A 21,168-nucleotide genomic window follows, 5' to 3' on the forward strand; every position below is an offset into this window, starting at 1 on the left:
GTGTTAGAGCACACAACATGGCCTAACAGGCAGCATACTAAACCTTGCCAAACCATGCTCATTCATTCAGCAGGCATTCATCAGGTACCCACTGTATGCCAATCATTGTGCCAGGTGCTGACAGAACAAAGCAGAGGGAAGTACAGTCGCTTACTATAGTCACACGGGAAAACAGCACATCAGCATAGAAATAAGGGACATTTTTACTCTATGAAATTACCAACATTTGGATGTTTTGGACCTAACAAAATGGCAGTTTCACATGGTAAACCCAATACAACATTATTCATTAATTCTCTAAGAAGTGGCTGGTCAGCTCAGCTGGTGAGAGCTTGGTGTTATAACACCGAGGTCAAGGGTTCAGATCCCCATACTGGCCAGCTGCCTAAAAACTTTTTTCTAATTAAATAAATAATTCTCTAAGAGGTATAATGGGTAAGACTGTAGGAACAGAGAGGGGAGAAGCCAAGGGAAGGATTCACAGAGGAAGGAGGCGGTACAGGACCGAATGTTGAAGGTTACATGGGAGGATTTCACTAGAGAGAGGTGAAGGGCAGGGGGCGTTTTAGAGAGGGGCTTTCACGTGCAAAGGTAGGTGGACCAGACTTGCATGAAGTAGAAGACAGTGTCTAGTGATTTGGATTTGGGGATAAAAGTATTTATGGGGGGTGCAGAGACTGAGGGTGAAAGTGAGCCCACTCTTTGCGTGTAAAGGAATTTCATTTTATCCTCTGGGTTTTAAGAAGCCACTGAAGAGCCATTCTGTGTTCTGGAAGGATGAGTCAGGTAGTAGTGCAGAGACTGGCTAGGAGGAGAGGTGGAGGCAGGGAGCTAATTTTGGTCAAGTCGATAATGAAATGCACCCATGAGCAATGATTACATTTGGGTTCTGGGGCACTTTTTATGTTTTCCAGTTGTCCTCCTGTTACCTACTATGCCAAGAACAATACCCAGCTGGGGCAGGAGGGGAAAGCTTGGCCTCTGTTGCTTGTGGAGTGGGTGTGGGGTCTCTTCCCCACCCAGCATGTGCTCCTCTGAACACATCCAATCCATCCAGCTCCCACCGAGGCTGGACATACTGTGCTAGTGCCCCATGTCAGGCACTGCTGGCTTATCTCTGTGATGTTAAGCAGATGCACAAACCAGCTCCAAGCCATTGCATTAGCGAAAAATTAGAAGCTGCCTCTTGGTGTGTATCTGGGAGTCCCACCCCATTAGCCCCCTACTTCTGTGGGGAGAAGCATGTAGGTAGGGTACCCAAGAAAGGAGCATGGAATCTTCCCAGCCCCACGCCTCCAAGGTCCCCAGTGTGGATGTGAAGCATCCCCAGAAAGGCAGCAGGAGGTGATACAGAGAAACACAAGTCCTTTCAATCTTAAGTGCCACTGAAAATAGCCACAATCAAGATGTCAAGATCCCAGCCTCTTGTTCCAGGTCAGCCACTGATCAGATGTTTGACCTTAAGTCTCCTGACCTGTCTGGGCCTCTATTTTCTCCCCAATAAGAGAGTGACTCCTGGCTCATGTCAGAGTGAACTGTATGGGTGGAGACAGGCATTTCTGTCATCACCGTCTGCAAGGTTTCAGGGTAGCTTTTTGCCCAACTAGAGAAAGGGGTCTTATCCAGGAGATACTTCCTGCTGTGAGAAAAGGTCACTGGAACCCTTGTCAGAATGATGGGAGGGGGCAGGGCACCTGGACACAGGCCAGGCAGTGGTTCATGCCTCTCGCTGGTCAGCCAGACCCATGCCTTGCTTCTCTCTGGTCCAGCCCCTCTCTGGAGCCAGCCAAGGCCCTCTCTTGCCCTGCTTTTCTTCCATCCTCAGGAAGCCCTGGCTTGGTCACTGCCCTTTCAGAGTTGAGAGGGCAAGAAAAGCCACCATGCTTCCCAGGCCCCCTGACTCGGTTTCCAGTAGGCATCAGTTCCTTCTAAGTGATGCAGCAGGCAGCCTGTTGGGAACATGGGGTCTGCCAGGTCTAATAGAGACCCTTCCTGTCAGTAAGTAAACCCCTGTCACATCATCATCACGCCCCCCGAGACCCCCTGCTGCTTCTCCATGGGGCACTTCAGGAAGCTTTAAACCAGTATCTCTCATTAAGCCAATGAGTGAACATTCATTCATTCAGCAAACATTTATTGAATGACAACTCAGTATTAGGCACTTCAGGCTCTTGGGATATGCTTCAATGAACAAGAGTTAAATTTCTGCCCTAATGAGGCTTACATTCTAGTAGGGGGAAGTAAACAATCAACAATAATATAAAATATAAGTAAATTACATATGGTAGAAGATGTTACTTCCTGTGGAAAAATCAGAGCTGGTGGCACTGACCTAGAGGCTGGGGGAAGGGTGGTGATTTTACTGGAGTGGACGGGGTGGGTCTTCCTGTGAGCATGAGAACTGAGCAGGAGCAGAGCCACAGGTAAGCAAAGGATAAGGGAGCAGAGTAGAGCCCAGGACTCCAGCTCCCAGTCCAGCACTCTCTCCTCTATACCACAGTCACCAGGCGTGAATGGTGAATGGAGGCCTCATCAGAAGGACCAGCCCAGAGGCTGTGTCCATGTAAAGCCCCACACTCAGGAGCAGGGAATGCTGCAGATGGGACCGACTTTGGGATGGCCAACCCCAGGTCCTCTGGCCCACACCTCTATAGTTTTGTTCCTTGTTTCTGCCAGGTTGTGGTAGAAAATCACCCCTGTTTTCTCTTATCCCATCTCCCAAGCCAGCCTTGGCCATCAGGTGGTGGTGTAATTAAGCTATTTTAACAGCTTCCAACTTATTGATTACAGGCTGCTGTGCCTTTCCCAATGCAGCTGGGAATGGTCGGGGAGCTCTTAGAAGGCACCACCCCAGCAGGTCACTTCACCTCTCTGTGCCTTAGTTTCTCTAGGTGCCTGCACTCACAGGCCCCTGCAGGTGTCACTGTGTTTGTTGGGGGCAGTTAGGGATGCAGCAGTGAGTTTCCAGTTTCAAGCAGTCTTGGAAACGATATTGCCTGCCTCACAGCCCACCTCAACCTTCCTCCCTCCCTGGACCCCACCACTGATTCCACACTGGGCTTTGTACATACAGAATCTGGCAGAATCACAGCCTCCTCTGAGGAGAGAACTGGCTGCTACTAAAGCAGATGATGACTTGGTGATAAATGGTTTTATTTCATCCTGGTGCATCTTGGGGAGTTTCTCCCCAGGAGAGAGCCTGGGGCCTTAATGCTTCTTTGAAACAGACTATGGTCTTCTCTGATTGCCCAGTGACCCAAATTTGCCTTAATTCAAGGCAGCCAGAAGAAGAAAAAATGCACTAGGAAACTGATGCTTAGTCCTTGGCCACCTCCTAGACAGCAGTGTGTCTGCCTCTGTCCTAGAGCCCTACACCCCAATTCTGAAGATCCAGGAATAATCACCTCCTCCTGGGAATACTCAGCTGGACTTATCATGAGGAGCACATGTTATTCACAGGGTTGCAAACTTGCGTCACCGACTCCAAGAGATGTGGCCAGGGCCCTGACTTCGGTCTGCACTTGTCCGCCCTCACAGATTGATGTTCTGCTTTGAAATTCAGAAGGTCCTGTTGGTTTTTTGGCCTGAACAGTCACAGGGAGCCATGAGGCCCTCTCATTTAGGGCCCAGACTCTTGCCAGAGTCTGTCTTTCAAGGCCTTGGACAATGGGATCCATGTCCAATCTTATGTCCCCAGCACCACTTGATTCGCCCATCCCATCAACTCACCACTCCTTCAGTGGTATCGACCCCTATCAACCATTAATTAATTTCTTTCTTCAAGAAGGGAGGCTGCTGCTGATTTGGGCTGTGGTGTGGCTGCCTGCCATTTATCAAGGCTGGCAGGCTCTGGCAAGATCAAGGTGGCAGCTGAGTGTTTGCACAGCTGAGCAAGGGGGACCCTTCACTGGGCTGGGAACTGCTGTTGAGTCCTCCTGGGTTGGAAGAGCAGTGAGCATTGCAAAAGCAGATTTCTGTACCCTTGGGGTGTTTGTTTTAAAACTGGATCTGCAGGGTTTATGCTAGAGATTTGCATGTTAGAGGGAAACAGGGAGGTGCTGGGCAAGTTCTGGTTGCCTTTGTTTCACCTGGTATAGGGATAGACCTTGAAGATGGATCTCAGGGCCCATACCTAACCTCTTCATATCTCTCTCTCTCTCTCTCTGTCCCTGGGGATACAGTGAGGCAGCTTTTTGGAGGTCTCCTGTGTACATCCAAGCCTGGGGGATTTTAATTGGCAGTGTCCTGGTATGTCTTAGTGAGGCAGGAGATAATAGGGAGGAGGATATGAGCTTGGAATCGGACTTGACTTCAGAGGACCAATTACTCCTGTGTGACCTCGGACAAGTGAGTGGATTAGTTTCCTAACCTAGAAAATGGATTTGACAACAGCCACTTCTGAGGATGACTGGAATACTGCAGTGACTTAACATATGCAAACTGCCTGAAGTATCTAGTAGGCATTCCCTTTCCCCACTGGAAGAGAATTCTAGAAGAAAGCTCCTGTACCTAAAATGCATGTTGATTCCTCTCTTTCTAAAGGAAAAGAAGCCACCTTCAGGTGTCCATATCCATCCCAGCCACTTAAGAACAGTACAGCCTCAGGTGAGTTAGAGCCTCCCTGCACCTCAGCCACCTCATCTGCGCAGGGGGATTATGAGACCCACCTCGCAGAGCTGTGATGGTGAAGTGCGTGTGATCAGCAGCATGGCACCTGGTACCAGGGGATGAAGGTGGGCCGATGTGGGCTCCCACTAGGAGGTCACAGTCCCAGAGGCCTGCCTGCATCTCAGTTCTGAATGTATCTCCTCTGAGGGTGGTTTCAGTTCCTCATCCTCCTCTTCCTTTGTCCTGGGCATATAGCTGAGGAATCGGGTCCAACAGCCTGTCCTCTGATGTTTTCTCATTCAGTCAGTTAGGTTCTTGCCCAAGTGGGCTCAGGAGACCTCCTCTGACCCTACCTGTCGACACCTTCCCTTCTGCTCCAAGGCCCTGGAAGCTCTACTCCCATCCCTGACTCATGCGGGCTTGCTTGATGCTCAGAGCAGGCCATATTGGCCACAGGTGCCCCAGCTCTGGGGAGAAGTGAGTTCCAAGCCCTAGGTGGGAACCATTGTTTGGACACAAATGGGCCCTGGAGCCTGCTTCTTCTTTCATTCAGAGTATCTTCCTGGTGTCAGGAATGTAGCAATAAATAAGACAGGACCACTGACGTCAGGGGAGATGGGCCAGCTACGTGCAGGCAAGAAATGCTCCAACATCCAGGCAGGGACTGTCACGTTCTGAACTGGGGGTCACAGGATTGCCCAAGGAGCACCTCTTTGTGGAGATCCAGCCATCTTCTACAGCCTCTGGCATTGGTGCTTGTGACGACAGTTGGTGTCACCATGTTAGAATCTAGGTTGGCTCGGGAGAGAAGACAGTGTGCTCGTCATGGGCGGGCCACGTCATTCCTACTCATGCAGAAGACAGTGCAAGTCACTTAGGAGAAAAGAAGTCCCAGAACACAGAAGCGCACAGTTGTACAAACAGCTGGGCTTTGGACTCATTGACTATCAGCCAATGCCTCCTGGGTGCCCAGCACATTTGAGGCACGGCCCACTCTTTTATAGACTCTATTTTTGCAGCCCTGCAAGGTTGGCAGTGGGCTTCCCATTTACAGATGAGGAAACTGAGGTTCAAAGGAGGGAAGTGCTATGTTTGAGGGTTAACCTAACAAAACATGAGATGATGGCCTACCTGAAATGTCCAGTCATCTAGCTTGTTCTAATTAATTAGCTGAAAAATAGAATTCAAAAGAAAAAAAAGGTAGTAAAAAATACCCAAATTCTTGAACATTATAAGAATATTGAAAAATACATAAAAGGTTACAAAAAACAGTCCCATGGGATTCCAAAATTACTAATTCTTAAAAAACTAGTGACTGAAATATCATTTTTTGGCCAAATCATCAGTTGCCCAACTTTGTGTTTAGATAAATTACTCCCAGCCAAAAAGTAAGTGCTCCTCTTGACCAGCACTGCCCAGGACATAGATGGTCTGCCCTCCAAAGCATGAATCTCCTTGGTGAGAATCTCTGGCTCTTACTCTGAGGTCAGCACCAGGATGACTGTTCTGGAAGAGAAGTTGAGCATTTCTTTGTTTCCCAGGATCCTAAGAACCTGGTAATTCCCCAGTTAATCAGAGCAGTGCTACTCAAAGTGTGGTCCACGGGCAGGTTGGTCTGAGACCCAGTGAGCATAGTAAGAGTGAGCATGAGAAACTTGCAGAGCACTTTGACATCACCATACATCTAAGCACATGATCGTATTTCTAGCCATTTACTTTTATTGTATCCAGAAGTAGCAAGCCACAATGAAAATTAAATTAGAGATTTAAAGAGAAGAAACAAAACCTGGTCATTGCCTACAGATAGTGTGAGGAGCACTGAGCTAGCAGAAGCCAGCCAGTTATATCCTCACTCTCGTGGAGCCCATAAGGCCATCTTGCTGTCAGGAAGTAGAAGGTAACCCTCGACCTCACATTGGTCTTTGGAGTGTGCTTCAAGGCCCCTTTCTCATCCCTTGAGACAAATTCTCTATCACTTGGCTTCCTTGTGACCTCCCAAGGAAGCTCTAGTCTACCTCTTGTTGACTCTGGGATAGTTTCTATCAGGTTGGGAAGGGCAGGTGGGAGGCCCAATGTTGATTTCCTTAAGAGTGCTTTTATCCTTTTTTTTTTTAAATTTATTTTTTATTGGAACATAGTTGATTGTACATATCTGTGTGGTACAATATTGAATATCAATACCTGTGTGCAATATGTGATGTTCAAATCAGGATAATTAGTATATTCTTTAGTATCCAATATAATTGATTATCGTGGTCCTTTACCAATTCCTCCCTTTCCCTCCTCCCCTGTCTTTTCTTTTTTTAAAAGAAAGTCACCCTCTCACAGTGGACACATGGATGCCACTGGGAGAAAGGAGCCTTTTGGCCTCATAAGGAAAGGAAGGACCAGGCGTGGTCTTCGTCCTGGGTCCCCTGGCCAGGTGACTTAGGCAGGGCCCTGTGCTGGCAGGACGACCAAGCAGATGTGTTTTGGCAACACCTCTGAGCAGCCTCACAACCCTCTGCATGCTTCCGTAATTGCTCCCTACGTCAGGATTGCTCAGAAGCTCAGTAGTACAAAGTGCTTATTAGCTAAGTGGTTAATAAGGTCTCATTAGGGACTTGTATTTAAAGCCCCAGAAAGTACAGTCTCAGTCTCTGCTAACTCAGGGGAGGCAGTAATTGTGCACGGGTGTCATGGCATCACTCTGGTGCCTTTCTGGGAGAATGTGGTGGCACCAGCTCACACACTGGGCCCACGGGGACAGTCGCTCAGGAGCTGAGTGGACAATACTGAGGGTAAATCTGACCTCCCTCCTTTCCTTCCTCTTCATCTTGATATAAACCTAGGAAGCACCCTGTATTCCACAGCCCCTATTTGAGGGCTGTGTTGGGGGCCCCTGTGGGGGATGGGACATCAGGCAAACAATGGCTTATTGTCCTGAGTCAATACACCTGAACCTTGCCTCCTGAAAGCAGGAGCCAAGTTTCTCGGCATTTGTAGCCTCCTGAAAATGGCAGGGAGTGTGCTTGGAAGCAGAATCCTAATCTCTCCCAGGCTGGGCCAGCATGGGAGCAGGGGTGGGAGGGGTGCCTGGCCTGGCAGCTGCTGCTCCTGTAAAGTGGCAGGCTTTGCAAAGTCTGATGGCTGTCTCAGCCTGAGGAATCAGCCACCCCCAGCAGGCCTACAGCCACGTTCTCTGCAGTTTCCAAGAGCCACATGCATGATCTGGAGTTACTATTCCAAAGTTTCTTTCAGTGTTGGTGCTTCCTCAATGAGAAAAGGCACGAGAGTCTCCCAGGCCTTGTTCTCACCCGCCTGCTGGGCATCCCTTTTCCTGTTCATCCCTATTGAGTGACCACATTTTCACTGGAATCTGATGAGTCTGCCTTAGGTCCTGAGGCTGGGCACCACTGCTAGGAGTTGGGAGCTGTGGCAATCCTGCTGTAATTTGCTTTATATTTGAGGCTTTACTTATTTATTGGATTAGATGTAACCTCCCAAGAGCAGCCTTGGGTTTAGATGGAGCATGTTATTTTAGCCACATACAAGTGATTGTTATTTGTTGTCCTAATGGCTACCAGCCTTTGCCCAAAGGCCCTGCAACCTCAACTGCTGCTGTCTGACCACATCCCCAGAAGCTGGATTTGAGGCTATGGAGGGTCTGGAGCCTCCCTTCCCTCAAGGTCTTGGGATCAGAAGCAGTGTTTCTGGAATCTCATACTGCATGTGATTGCTCCCCTAAGAGGAGACTGCAGCATTCCTGGAGGGCTTTCAGAGCCAGTGGGGAAGGGGGAGCAGGTTGGGGTTTGCTCATGGGAATATGTGTGATTATGCCACGCTCTATTTGGACTGCTGGCTTCCACCCCCTCCCCAGCTCCTCAACACATTGGTTGAATCCAGGCATTCACGAATGCACTCAGAAGCACAGGCATCTACAACACATCTTCAGGCAGTGCTCCTGGGAGCCCGTGTGGAACGGCTGCCTCCTGCTCTCTGAGCTGGCCTTGCCCAGCATTGGGTGCTGCCACCTGGGGCCTGCTGTGGAGCTCCCCTTCTGCTGCCCCCACCTACCCAGAGTGGGTCCGTTCCAGCCACTGCTCTCCTTGACAAGGTGGTCTGTGATCCTGGTGGGAGGGACTCAGATCAGACATCAACTTTGCACCCAGGAGCTGCAGGGAAGGCTGGGGCAGGCTGAATCCAGGGGACTAAGGGAGAGAGGAGTAACCTTGGCCCAGCCCCTGCTAAGTGCCAGGCACCCTGGCACACATGCTGTCACTGTCCTTCCCACAAATCCAAGAGGCAGGCACAAAAGCCCCATTTTCCTAAATGGGAAACTGAGCTCGGGAGTTCAGTGCTTTGTGCCAGGTCTCAGAACCGGTTGGTGGTGGAGCTGGGTCCCAGCCCTGCCCCCGGGTCTGTGAGGCCCCACTGTTCACGAAGCAGCAGCCCACGGCTCTCTGAGGAGGAGGGTCCCTGGACGAGGGTGCTGCAGTTTAGCCTTCTGTCTCTGAGGGCTTGGTTTCTGATTTCTTTCTCTCCTGTACTCACTTCTCTGTCTTGCAGGCTTTTGGAGGTCACAGTAACACAGGTGCTTACAGGCCTTTTCGGGGTTATGGGGCCTGAGCGGCACAATTCACCCCAGCCCTGGATGAGAGAGGCTGTGAAGGCCCCGGGGCTGGGGTCGGGAGGCTTGAATACCATCTGCTTAATAGTTGTCCTTGGACAGCTCCCTTCCACTCTGGGACACATTTGCCCCATCTGGGTGGTGAGAGATGCGAGGAACTCCTGAAAGCCGGGCACCCCCGCAGGTGCAGCTCTGCTGGCCACCTGGTTCACCCAGGGCCACTGCATTTTTGTTTCTTGTTTGCTAATCCTTTTAAACAAATTTTTTTTATTGTGTTAAAATACACATAAAATAAAATTTACCATCTTGACTATATTTAAGTGTACAGTTCAGAGGGATTAAATACATTCATAATGTCATGCAACCATCATCACCGTCCATCTCCAGAGCTCTTTTAATCTTGTAAAACTGAAACTCTGTACCCATTAAACAATCACTCCCACTCCCTCCCCCTAGCCGGTCAACCACCCTTCTACTGTCTGTGTCTGTAATTCTGGCTGATCCAGGTACCTCAGATAAGTGAAATCACCTGGTATTTGTCTTTTTACAGTCTCAGGGTTTTATTTCTCTCCTTTTCTGCGTCTCCAGAATGCCTGCCATCTGCTCCTGGGTTTTGCTGCTCCGGGACATTGGGTGCTGTTTGCATGTGGATGTGGAGCCTTCTCCCACCTCTAGCCTGTTTGCATGTTCCTTCTGGTGCTAACTGGCCTCTGCCTTTGTCTCTGTCTCCTCCGCCTCCACACTTGGTTAGCTGACAGTAGGGAAAGTGTCCAGCGGAATAGGGGCTGCAGCTGAAGTCCTGGTCAATCTGTACATGAATGATCACAGACCTAAGGCCCAAACCACCTCTCCAGACCTGGTAAGGACATGCACCCCTCAGCCTTCACCCACAGGCACTGGATCTGGTCTCCTAGGGAGGGCGCTCGGGATGCAGAGAGGATGGCCCAGTCCTCTGAAGTCTCCCCTTCTCGCAGGACAAGAGGGGGCTGTGAATGGGCTGGATCAGAGCAGAGATTAGAGGCAGGCTGCATTTCCTTGAAAACAGACCTTGATCAGGCCCCCTGTGGGTCATCTCCAAGACTGAGCATCGTCCCTGCTGTCTGTGGCTCTGGAAGACTGCTCGGTGAAAAGGCCCATGTGTGGCCGTCCGCATAATTGGACATCTCTTATCTTCAGTGTTTAGTGCCCAACCTGAACGGCCCTTTGCATTGAGCTGAAATTAGTAGCAGAGAAAACATCCCTTTCCTTTGAGTTCTCCCTTCTCCACACTAGGCCACTTGCTGTCATCACCAGCAATTTGAGTTGACAATTCTTTTGGGTTCCTTTTGGCATGTTCCCCTGGGATCACCCAGGCATACCCCTGTCCTGGCCCTCCCCCTCCCCCTTTGCTTTTAGGGATTTAACTGGCAGCCTGGTGGGCTGTCAGAGGCAACCTCTGCCTTTTCCACAGTTCTTTTGAACAGATTTGATGCCACAAGCTTTCCTTGCCTGACCTAAGTCACTGCAGGGGGGACAAGGATGGTGAAACTTCCTCAGCAGGGCAGTTTCAGTGACCTCACTCTAGAGGCTGGCAACATGTAACCTGGGTTACAGATCCCAGGCAGACATGTGAGTGACACCCACTCTGCCAAACCAGGCAACATCACTCCGGAGCAGCGAGCCTGGGGAGGAGAGCCCCCCCAGGCCTGCCTTGTTGCTACCTGCCTGTCTGGGAGTAAAATTAACAGCAGCCCCTGCAGGGTGGGGTCTGTGTTGGGAACGTGCCTTCCCACCCCTCACTCTGTGCTGCAGTGACAGGAACACAAATAGGAGGCCCTCAAGGTCCCTGGGACTCAGTTTAGAATTTCTGAAAGCCTCGACCTGACATTTGAAGACTCAGTGCAAGCCCCTAACACACTGCTCTTCCCTCCTGATCCCCAGGAATCTATGCGAAAGGCGTTTCCCCTGAACCTGGGTGGCAGCGACACCTGTTACTTCTGTAAGAAGCGTGTGTATGTAATGGAGCGGCTGAGCGCTGAGGGTCACTTCTTCCACCGCGAATGTTTCCGCTGCAGCATCTGTGCCACTACCTTGCGCCTGGCCGCCTACGCCTTCGACTGTGACGAAGGTAACCCCTAGGGGCAGCACAGCACTGGGCTCTGGCCTTGGCCTCAGCCTCAGATGTGGCCTCGGCCTGGGCTCCCATCCCTCTGGAGGCTCTGGGACACCCAACATTTCCCCAGCAGGGAATATGATGTCATATTCCTGAAAGCTGTTTAAGGAAAGTGAGAACTCCTGCTAGAGAGAGGTGCTGCCTGCAGGCTGAGGGAAGGGAAGGAGACCAGCACCTGTGGTGTGTGGCACTGGTGAGCACCTACTGTGTGCTGAGGCATTATGTACCCCTATTTAGTCTCCCCACCTTCCATTGTCCCTGTGTAGCCAAGAAAACAAAACCTGATGACCTGTGTAACGTGCTTGGCACACCTGGCATGTGATAGGGTTCAACAAAGGATAGTTTATTAATATTATTTATAAAGTATGTGTTATAAAAGTAATCATGAAAACATGCCCTCTGAGACGTGGCCTAACAGAAATCACTGATGAGGGAATTGTGCTTGCTGGGAGGAGTGATGATTTCCTAGTTTTCGGCACTCGATCCTTGCACTGTCATACATCATGAGAGGTGGCACAGCATAGGGCTTACGGTTACATACCCTCAAACTAAACCACCTGGCTACTAGCCACATAACCTCGAACCTGTCGCTTAATCTCTTGATCATTCAGTTCCTCATCTGTAAAATGAGGATAATAGTAGCACTTAGCTTATAAGGTGGTTGTGAGGATTGATTGATAGTTCACGTGAAGCATTTAGAATAGTGCTGATATACAGTGAATCCCACATTTCCCTATTGTTACCATCATTACCATCACTGTTGCTTCTGTGGTAGCCTTGAGCAGGAAAGTTCTAGAAGATGCCTGTGCTCGTAGGCAGCAGCCAGTTTCCCCAAGTGTGTCTACCTGAGTCTTTTGCTCCCACCGTGGCTGCCATTTGTTCTCAGCCTTTCCCACCCTCAGGAACTCCTGATGGAGTTGGTACTCAGAGCTGTCCATTTTGCTGCCTGGAAACTGGTCCTGTGGAGAAACCTGGCCTCCGTTTGGTTTGAGGCTTTCAGCCCCATCCCCAGGAGTCCTCCTCTCCCCCCACCCATGCTGGAGCCTGTCTCCAAGTCAGCAAAGGGTCTTCCTGCCTCATCTCAGCACCACTTCTTTAAGGCAGGTGACAGAAGCTGTGTACATGTTTGGGACATCCTAGGCTTGTTTCCATTGTTGGTGTTTTCTGACTTGGACAGTGGTGGGCACTTGGCTTTTGTCTGCTGTGGTTCTGGTTTACAGGAGAAAGATCTTTGTGTGTGTGTCTCTTTTTACAGGCAAATTTTACTGCAAGCCTCATTTCATTCTCTGTAAAACCAGTAGCAAGCAACGGAAGAGACGGGCAGAGTTGAAGCAACAAAGAGAGGTATGTTGTCTCAAAAGTGCTGGTGAAACAGGGAAGATGCTTGACACGAGACAGTTTCCAAGGGATCCTCAAAGTTAGGCGAGTTTTTCTGGCCGGGGAGGGATTGAGCCTACTCACAGATAAAGAAGAGAGCCTCTATTTCATGTGTGGGTGTTTCCTGTGCCCCATCTGTTCAGCCGGACTCTGGTTGTCCCATTCCACACGCCAGCTCCCAGGTGAATGGCTGTGCTGGCTTCCTGTAAGCAGCCGAGAAGAGCTTGCCCAGGTGCCAGGGACAGGGCTACATGCCCAGCCGTGCAAGAGCTGCATGGTCTGTCTGTCCGTACCTGGGGCCCACCTGGCCACAGGGTGCTGCTTGCAGGAATGCCTGGTATGGAGTTGTCCTTCCACATGGTTTTCACATCCTTTCACAAGTTCCTGGATGTCAGCAAAGTGACCAACCCATTCGATTTATAGATGGCTTGTGGTGGCGCCCCCTCTGGTAGCTCTTAGCAAGTACCTTCTCTCCAGCTTAATCACCCACCACCAGCAAGGACCCACCACTTCAAACTTTTTTCTAATTCCTCAAGTAGTATAGGCCAATGTCGAAAAATGGGAAAATAGTAAAAGTATACGAAGAAGGAAGATTAAATCACCTATAATCACTCTATCCTGAGAAAACTACAATTAACATTTTGTAACATTCCCTTCCAGACTTTATCCTCTGTTAATATATTTTAACCTAGTTGGAATCCCATCTCTACAGTTTTGTATCCTTCATTTGTTTACTAACAGTATATCAAGAACAGATTCCCATGACATTAAAAATTCTTTTGGAGTGTAATTTTTAATGTCTGTACAATATTCACTTTTACGAATGGTCAATAAATTATTTCACTAGTCCCATGTTGAACCTTTACATTGTTTGATATTTTTATCTTACAAATATTCTCACAATGAACATCTTTGTATGCATATCTTTATCCATATTCCAAATTATTCATATGTATCATTAGAAGTGAGTTTGCTGGTCAAAGAGCATGTATGGTTTGAAGATTCCTGAACCCTGTGGTCAGTTTGTCCCCCAGAAATGTCATGACCATATTCAGCACCCCGCTTTGGCAGTGAGTGGGGGAGCTGAGATTACTTTGGGGACTGGCTGCAGAATTCAGTTTGTATTGTCTCTCTTAGCCAGCTTTGCGGAGGAGTCCTCTGCAAGACTCATGCACTAAATGCCCTCATTTCAATCTCTTCCTCAGGAGGAGGGGACGTGGCAAGAGCAGGAAGCTCCTCGGCGAGACACTCCCACCGAGAGTTCTTGCGCAGTGGCCGCCATTGGCACACCAGAAGGCAGCCCCCCAGGTATCTCCACCTCCTTCTTTAGGAAGGCGCTGAGCTGGCCTCTCAGGCTGCCGAGGGACCTGCTTGACTGGATGCAGGGACTCCTGCGCGCCGCTGGCCTCCATATCAGGGACAATGCTTACAACTACCGCTACACGTACGAGCTCCTGAGCCTTGGGCTGCCGCTCCTCTGGGTGTTCTCTGAGGTCCTGGCCACCATGTACAGGGAGTCAGGGGACTCCCTCGAGAGCATCTGCAACTGGGTGCTCAGGTGCTTCCCGGTCAAGCTCCACTGAAGCACCTGGATCCCCAAAGTGCCTTAACATTTCCAAAGTTAGACGGCAATGTGTTTGAACTTTGCTAAGGCTCTGGCCAGGAAGCCTAGCATTCTTCAACCAATTAGCTCAAAGCCAAAGAGTTTCACGTTGGCCACCTCCACCTGGCCTCATCAGGGTGAACATCTGCTCATGGTGCTAGGACCGGGGACGACATGAAGGATATTTTTTATACCTTTGTACTTCTTTTATACGAAAGCGAGCCATTTTTCTGGGTTTACATTTCAATTTTTAATGTTTAATAAGCCAAGACAAAGCACTTTTTTCTATGAGTGCCAATTTTTCTAAACATGGATTTGAAGTTTATAACCATTTTTACAAACCCTTTCCACATTGCAGTGAGTTGTAATATCCACTGCCTGCAAAGTTAATGACGGGATTTTATGTACACAAAAGTGAGCGTGCCATCTCCTGATCAGTGCCTTTCAATTTATGTACCCGGATGCCACTTGTCGACAGATGGCAATTTTTTGCAACACATAAGCATAATTATTTTAGAAGAAAAGGATAGAAGGATGAAATAGAATTAAACCTACAAAAGCACATATTAGTGTGTAGTTGGCTGTTATCTGTCTACCCATAGGGAGGAAGACTTTTTTGCTCACTTGTTTTGATGTAAAATAGTAGCTTAAAGGCTTTTCCCCATACCAAACCACAGCCAAAGGACAGACAACCACTGGTTTCAACCAGATGGCTACAAACATACATTTTCCCTTCCCACTAATGGGCACTGCAGTGAGAGCCCATGGGCACTTGACCATGGAGAGCTCGTCAAGCTGATGCAATGCTAAGGACAAGCTATTTCAGCTGGTGGCATTTTAAGCCCTGGGGCTCCCTATCAAGTCCCTCAGCCCATGCTACAGGCTGAGCCAAGGCCACTCAGGATCCATAATGGTGAGGCTGAATGGAGTGGAAGAATCTGCTCTCTCCCCATGGTGTCCCTTGACACTGACGGGGTTTGTTAGCACCTCAGGGTACTGCTGGGAAGCGTGAGCTGCCCAGTGAGCTCAGCCATGCAGCAGCCTTGCATATCTGGTCAAAACAGCCAGAAGCATTTCCCAGTGCCCTAGCAAAGGACCTTCTGGGGGAGCTCTACTGTAACTTGAATGGCTGGGAAGGTTGGGAACAGAAGCTGTTGACTGACTGCCTCAATGGAAATATGCCCTATTCAGGGCAAACGTGAGCACTGGACCCACCTGCATTCTTCATGCTGGGTATCCAGAAGAGTCCTCAGCTGTCCCCACTCCTCTCTGCCCGGGCACATGCAGCTGCAGGGCCTGGTCAAACCTTCGAGGGTCTGATAGAGAAAGGCCTTCTACGGTGCTTGACGCATCCAGAGTTGCTGGGCCCAAGATAGCTCTGTGCATTTGCTAACGCTAGCGATTCCTCTAGATTATCTGAGGAGGGAGCCTGTGTGGGTGAGGAGCCAGAGCTCTCAAGAGTTTTGAGGTAACACGTTTCTACAGGGTGGGAAGAAAGTGGGGGGGGGTACGTTTCTACAAACACCCCTGAAATCCTTGAGAAAAACAGAGGCATGGCTGTGGCTAAGTCTGTGGGAACAGGCACCTCGGTCCTTGTTAGAACTGTCCTCAGTTTGATTGTCCTCACGTATGTTTTCCAATTTTGAGTGGGATTTTAATATTCAACATGGTGAGAGGAGCCCTTGTTTCCTTTTATGTTTGATTATAGAAAGTCAATCCTGAAGTCATGATGTGAACAGCTGTGTTACTGTGATTACCGTCAGCTCAGGGTGGGCTGAAATACTTTGTGGGGTGCTCCATGGAGCTAGAGTTGGCATCTCTAAGAATGTCATTTATGGCCATAAGGAGACTGGTTTGAATTACTCTGGTGAGACAGGTGTGCCTGTCCAAAGTCCAAGATGTTCATATGGTCCAAGATCTTGAAACTTCCTGGTGGGCAACATCGATACACATGGCTGGATTGGGGGGACAGGGAGTGAACACCTCTAAGCCTCCTCAACACATCCAAGAATGAATATGGTCGAGTGAAATGGGGGCAGACGGTCCTGAGGGCACTTGTAGCTCTCGGTGGAGTACGGTGGAATGTTGGCCATCTGCAGACTACACGTGCCCACTCTTGTAAATAAGTAGCTGGTCACTACCAGAAAGGTTCATCTCTCCTAAGCAAGCAGTGATTTGTTCAGGGGAGGTTTCCCTTTTTTAAAATAGTTGCCTATTTTCAATTCTGGTGCCTTCTTGTGTTGTCATGCATTTTCCTTTTTTTCTCATACTAAGTTCTCTTTTCTGTCTCTCTCTCTCTCCAACCTTACACTGTGGCCGTCAGTTCATTTCAGCCTTCCAGTGCTACACCCACTTCTTGGCTGACACACTTCTGCTCTGAGGTGACTGGTTCTCTTGCCAATTTTCAGAGAGTGGTACTAACCCCTAACCCGCTTTCCGCACCCCGTCCTCCCCACTGGTGCTCCTGGGTGTGCTAACTGTGAGTGTCTTGCATACTAATGGACTCATTCGGTGGCATAGGCAGTTACGTGGGGTAATGTTCAGCTTGAAGGCATGTTCTGATTCCACTCCCCTGGAGCCGACCGCCCAGTCCACAGCAAGTGCATGCCCCGCCTCCCCTCTGTTCCCTGCGCCAGCCTGTGTGCATGCTTTGTCAGTTGTGCCTGCGATGCCACTTACCCTGATTGTGAGACAGTACCATAGGGAGGGTTCTGTTGCCATGAAAAGGACACTTTTGTCTAGCAGCTTCTGAAAAGCTCACGCATACCAGCATCTTCTTAAATTGATCCTAATATACAGATTACTAATGTCATTGATCAAAACCATAGGTGATTCTTTTTGGAGGGATTATTTAAAAATATTTACACCCAGGCTTCATCACAAGCTTGACCCATGCTCTGTACTTTGAATACGTAATCACAATTATTCTAGCAAATCCTTTCTCTATTGCACTGTAGATCCAAGGGCTTTGCTGTGGTTCTTCTTACCTCTCTTGGTTCATAAAGCCCCAGATGAAGCAGGAGCTTCTGCTGAGCAGCCATCATCCCAGAGGAGGGATGTATTTGAGAAATGACTCAGTTCAGCCTGGAGTGGCCAGTTTAAATGCCCCTGTGGCTCTTCTTAAAACATATATTCCCGCTGACTCATTTACCTGGAGCAGCAAGACAGTCAAAGTGCTAATAAGAGGAATGATACACCAAGCACCAGAGAGCTGTCACAAGCCAGGCCTGGCAGTGTCTGTCCTGCATGTGGCTCCGAGCCATCCTGACCTCCTGGCGTCTGCACAGCCTGCCTGCTGCACCCTTGCTGCATGTGTGCAGACCCTGGCCAGTACCAAGTCGTTGCTCTTATCTTCTTTTGCAGAATCTCCCTCCCTTTATAGAATGTCAACCAAAGAGTGCCCTCCTCCTTAGCTAGCCACCTCCTTAACTAGCCTCCCAATCTCATCGCAAGGCATGTCTGTGACCTTTGGTAATCATTTACAGTGCCACACAGAACCCTGTATTTTGCACACAGCAAACAATGTTTAGCTTTATTTATGGTATTTGATGCTGTAAATGGAAATAAATATGGTTCTTTATAAAGCTCATTGTTTCCTCTCTTCTTTGCCATGGAAGCTTCTAAAACCTCAAACACAGGGATTGGTTTAGGGGTCCATCTTCCCTAAACTGCTGGCGAGACTTGCACTTGTGGTGACACGGGACTCTCTGGGGCTGTGCTGGGGAACTCTGAAAGGAAATATTACCTAGGGGTAATATTTGGAAAATGTCACCAATGCTCCTGGGCCAAGCTTTGGGGTCTCTTTCTTGAAAACTCATTGACTTTGCTATTCTAGATTCTGGGCATAGTGGGTGAGGGTCAGCGTCACCTCAGCTGTTAGGAACAGACTGTATTGACAGCTGCCTGTGCCTATTTCTTCCACACATCCAAGCCATGGCCCTATAGGAGAGCTTTACCTATGAACCTTTCACTAATTTAGACTCTTATACAGTGAAGCAAGGTCTTGGACATTTCACGCTGGCCCAGCTGAGTGATAGGTGATGAGTAAGGAGGGAAGGACTGAGTGTTGGTCTCAGGATGGCCATGAACATATAACAGGGGTGCTCATCAGATGGAAAGCCATTTGCCATCCTAAGAAACTTCCCCTGCCCCCAAAGGCTCAGGTCATTCAGCATCTTATGCTATGAGGCTCTGCCCATAGGGTCTGTCTGAGTACAACACCCATGGCAGGCTCCGGCCCAACTTCAGACTGTGTTTAAGGGAAGGATGTGGCATCTCACTCAGCTAGCCTGGGCAGGGCCAAGGAAGTCCAGTTCTCGACCTCTCCAGGTGGGATGCCTGCCATTACCTGCCTGGATGTAGCTGGGCTTCTGTCGCTGGTATGAAAAGTCACCTGTGAACTTTGTGAGGGCCCTGGCACCTCTAAAGGGGCATTTCTGGGACCCTGGGTCTCTGAGCCCAGTTGCTGGCACCTGGATCTGCTTTCAGAGCTGCCTCAGGTCATGAACAGGGGTCCTGTGCTCTTTCCCAGGTGAGATACTCTTTCCTTTCCATTCAAGGAAGGGTGTTAGGGACTGGATGTCAGGCGCTGGGTTGGGCAAGTGACTCATTCTGTTATGCATTCATTGATTCAACATTTATGTGTCTAGGCATTATTTTAGGCCCTGGGATACAGCAGGGAACCGCACAAAGTCCCTGCACCTCCTACATCTCCAAGAGTATGCACGTCAGTATTGCTGCACTAGATCTGACTTGTTTTATTTGTTTTATCCATGCATGTGCTCATTTGTCTAGTCAACTAATATTTACTGAGCATCTGCTATGTGCTAGGAATACAGTAGGGGAAAGAAACAGACAAAAAATCCCCTCTCTAGGGAGCTTACAGTTTGAAGTTTTTTATTTGAAGTTGGGTTAAAGCAACATTTTCCAAAGAGTGGTACCCCAAGAGGTGCTTCATGAACAAAGGGTTCCGTAGTCACCAAGTTTGAGAAATGTTTTATGCTTGCCAGTCCTCCCAACCTTGGAGACCTACTAGATGTGTGAGCATGTTATGTCTCTGAGGAGTCCTCTAGTCAAGATGCTTAATTAACTTTGTTCAAGTCGACTTTCCTGTACCTATTTGAAGATGTTTCTGTTTTGTTTGGGCTCTTCAGATATTACATTCTATATAAATAATGTTTGATAGAATATTCTTTAAGCCAGAACGGATTAGAGACATAAAATTTTTAAAGTAAAATGAAAGAATTAAATATTACATAGTAAATCATGGGGTTTTAACTTTCTAAGCTTTAAAAACTCTAACACAAAAGTTACATAGGAAAAACATGACACAAATCTGACTACCTACATTTTAAAACTAAGCGTATAATAATAAAAATGAAAATATTAAATAGGCAGTCAGGTCAGACTGGGGGTAAATCTGTGTTAAATGTAGTAACAAAGAAGTTCATTGCCATGGTATTTAAAGAGTTCATTTAAAGCAGGTGTTCACAGGCACATCACAGTGTAGGTGATCAGTTAATATTAATTGATTAAAGACCCAGTGATGAATGAAGAAAACCTGTGAATAAACAGTTGACACTTCAGCTAATTAAAAAAGTAAACACTAAAAAAAAAGCAAGCATTTACAAAAAAATGTGCTTACTTGGGCTTTTAAAGGATGTACATTAGTTATGCTGCACCCACTAAATTAGTAAAGAAAAAAAGTGAAGTAGATTGTAAGAAAAAATGTGAACTTAATCACCAGTATTGAGTAAAAAGTAAACTGGGACAATCTATGTCTGGTAAGCAATATGGCAATTATTAAGATCCAGAAAAGGTCTCTGACCTGTCGGCCCAGTAATCCTACCCCAGGGAATTTATCTTAAGGAAATAATGCAGAAGAAGAAATAAATCTCTGTACAGCTTGAATATTAAGTACAATAAGTGGGTCAACCAGAGTGGGTGGGCTGTTCTTTTATTTGTGTGAACACATACGTTTTTACAACTTTTTAAAAAATTCCTTAAGTAAAAGGAATTTCTGCTGCTTTTACTGCCTCAGGGCCAGCTGTTGTATATCGAGCATCCTCTCTGTGCTAGTGCTGAGCCGGGCACTTTACGTTCAGCTCCTCAGCTCCTGTGGCAATCTTGAGGTCAGTACTGATGTTAAAGAAGGTCCATGATACTGGGGAGGTGAGTCCCGAGGGACATCTTCAACTGTGAAGGAGCCGGGAGACACGGGGGGCCCTGACTGGGACTCAGGTGCCTGCTCTAAGGGGAACTTTGGTGCAAGGGCTGACCTCCCAGCTTTGACTCCCAGTACTTGGTACTGACTCAGTGGCCTTGTGAACTTCCCTTCTGTGAACTGGGCTAATGATGCTTCTGGTACAGGGTTTCGTGAAGGTGGAATGGGTGAGCATGCCCAGTACGGTGCCTGGCACTCAAGGCAGCAAGAGCTCTCTGTCCAATTCTAGACAGCACTTTCCTGGTTTTGTGCAGCAGGGAATGTCCCCAGGAAGACTTTCTCAGGACATTCTAGATCAGCTGGAGCTCATCTGACAGCACATCTGCAGGTTGGGGACTAGACAGAGGTCTCAAATCACACTGGGTGGCACTATCTATCTTCCTCTAGCTTTCTGATTTCCCAGCCTTCTTGTAGACAACCAGCCACCTCTCTTCAGACACCCAGGCCTCAGCTCCCCTCCTTTCCTGCCACCTGCCAGCAGGACTTTCGTTCTGCTTTAGTGAATCCCCAAGTCTCAGCAAAGAGGGAGCGCAGGCTCTCGCTGTTTCCTGCTCCGACCCTGCGACTCCACCTGGCTGTCTGCTGGTCATCTCAAC

The 21,168-nt window shown here is 48.5% G+C and overlaps 1 protein-coding gene across 4 annotated transcripts in view; it reads left to right on the top strand.

Annotated features, from left to right (window-relative positions):
• Positions 1-21,168, top strand: part of MICAL2 (microtubule associated monooxygenase, calponin and LIM domain containing 2) — a 204,567-nt gene that overhangs the window by 114,883 nt on the left and 68,516 nt on the right. The window contains exons 22-28 of one of the 4 annotated variants that reach the window (XM_063092702.1): positions 4,543-4,605; positions 9,969-10,076; positions 11,138-11,324; positions 12,625-12,713; positions 13,952-14,054; positions 16,673-16,730; positions 17,307-17,938. In XM_063092702.1, the coding sequence (XP_062948772.1) occupies positions 4,543-4,605; positions 9,969-10,076; positions 11,138-11,324; positions 12,625-12,713; positions 13,952-14,054; positions 16,673-16,713 (591 nt within the window). In that variant the 3' untranslated portion in view covers positions 16,714-16,730; positions 17,307-17,938. Of the gene's footprint in view, positions 1-4,542; positions 4,606-9,968; positions 10,077-11,137; positions 11,325-12,624; positions 12,714-13,951; positions 14,055-16,672; positions 16,731-17,306; positions 17,939-21,168 lie in introns of those variants that run through there. The other 3 variants (XM_063092701.1, XM_063092703.1, XM_063092700.1) reach the window with 3 other exon arrangements.

This window comes from Cynocephalus volans, chromosome 4 (genome assembly GCF_027409185.1).
Source record: "Cynocephalus volans isolate mCynVol1 chromosome 4, mCynVol1.pri, whole genome shotgun sequence".
Lineage (NCBI taxonomy): Eukaryota > Metazoa > Chordata > Mammalia > Dermoptera > Cynocephalidae > Cynocephalus > Cynocephalus volans.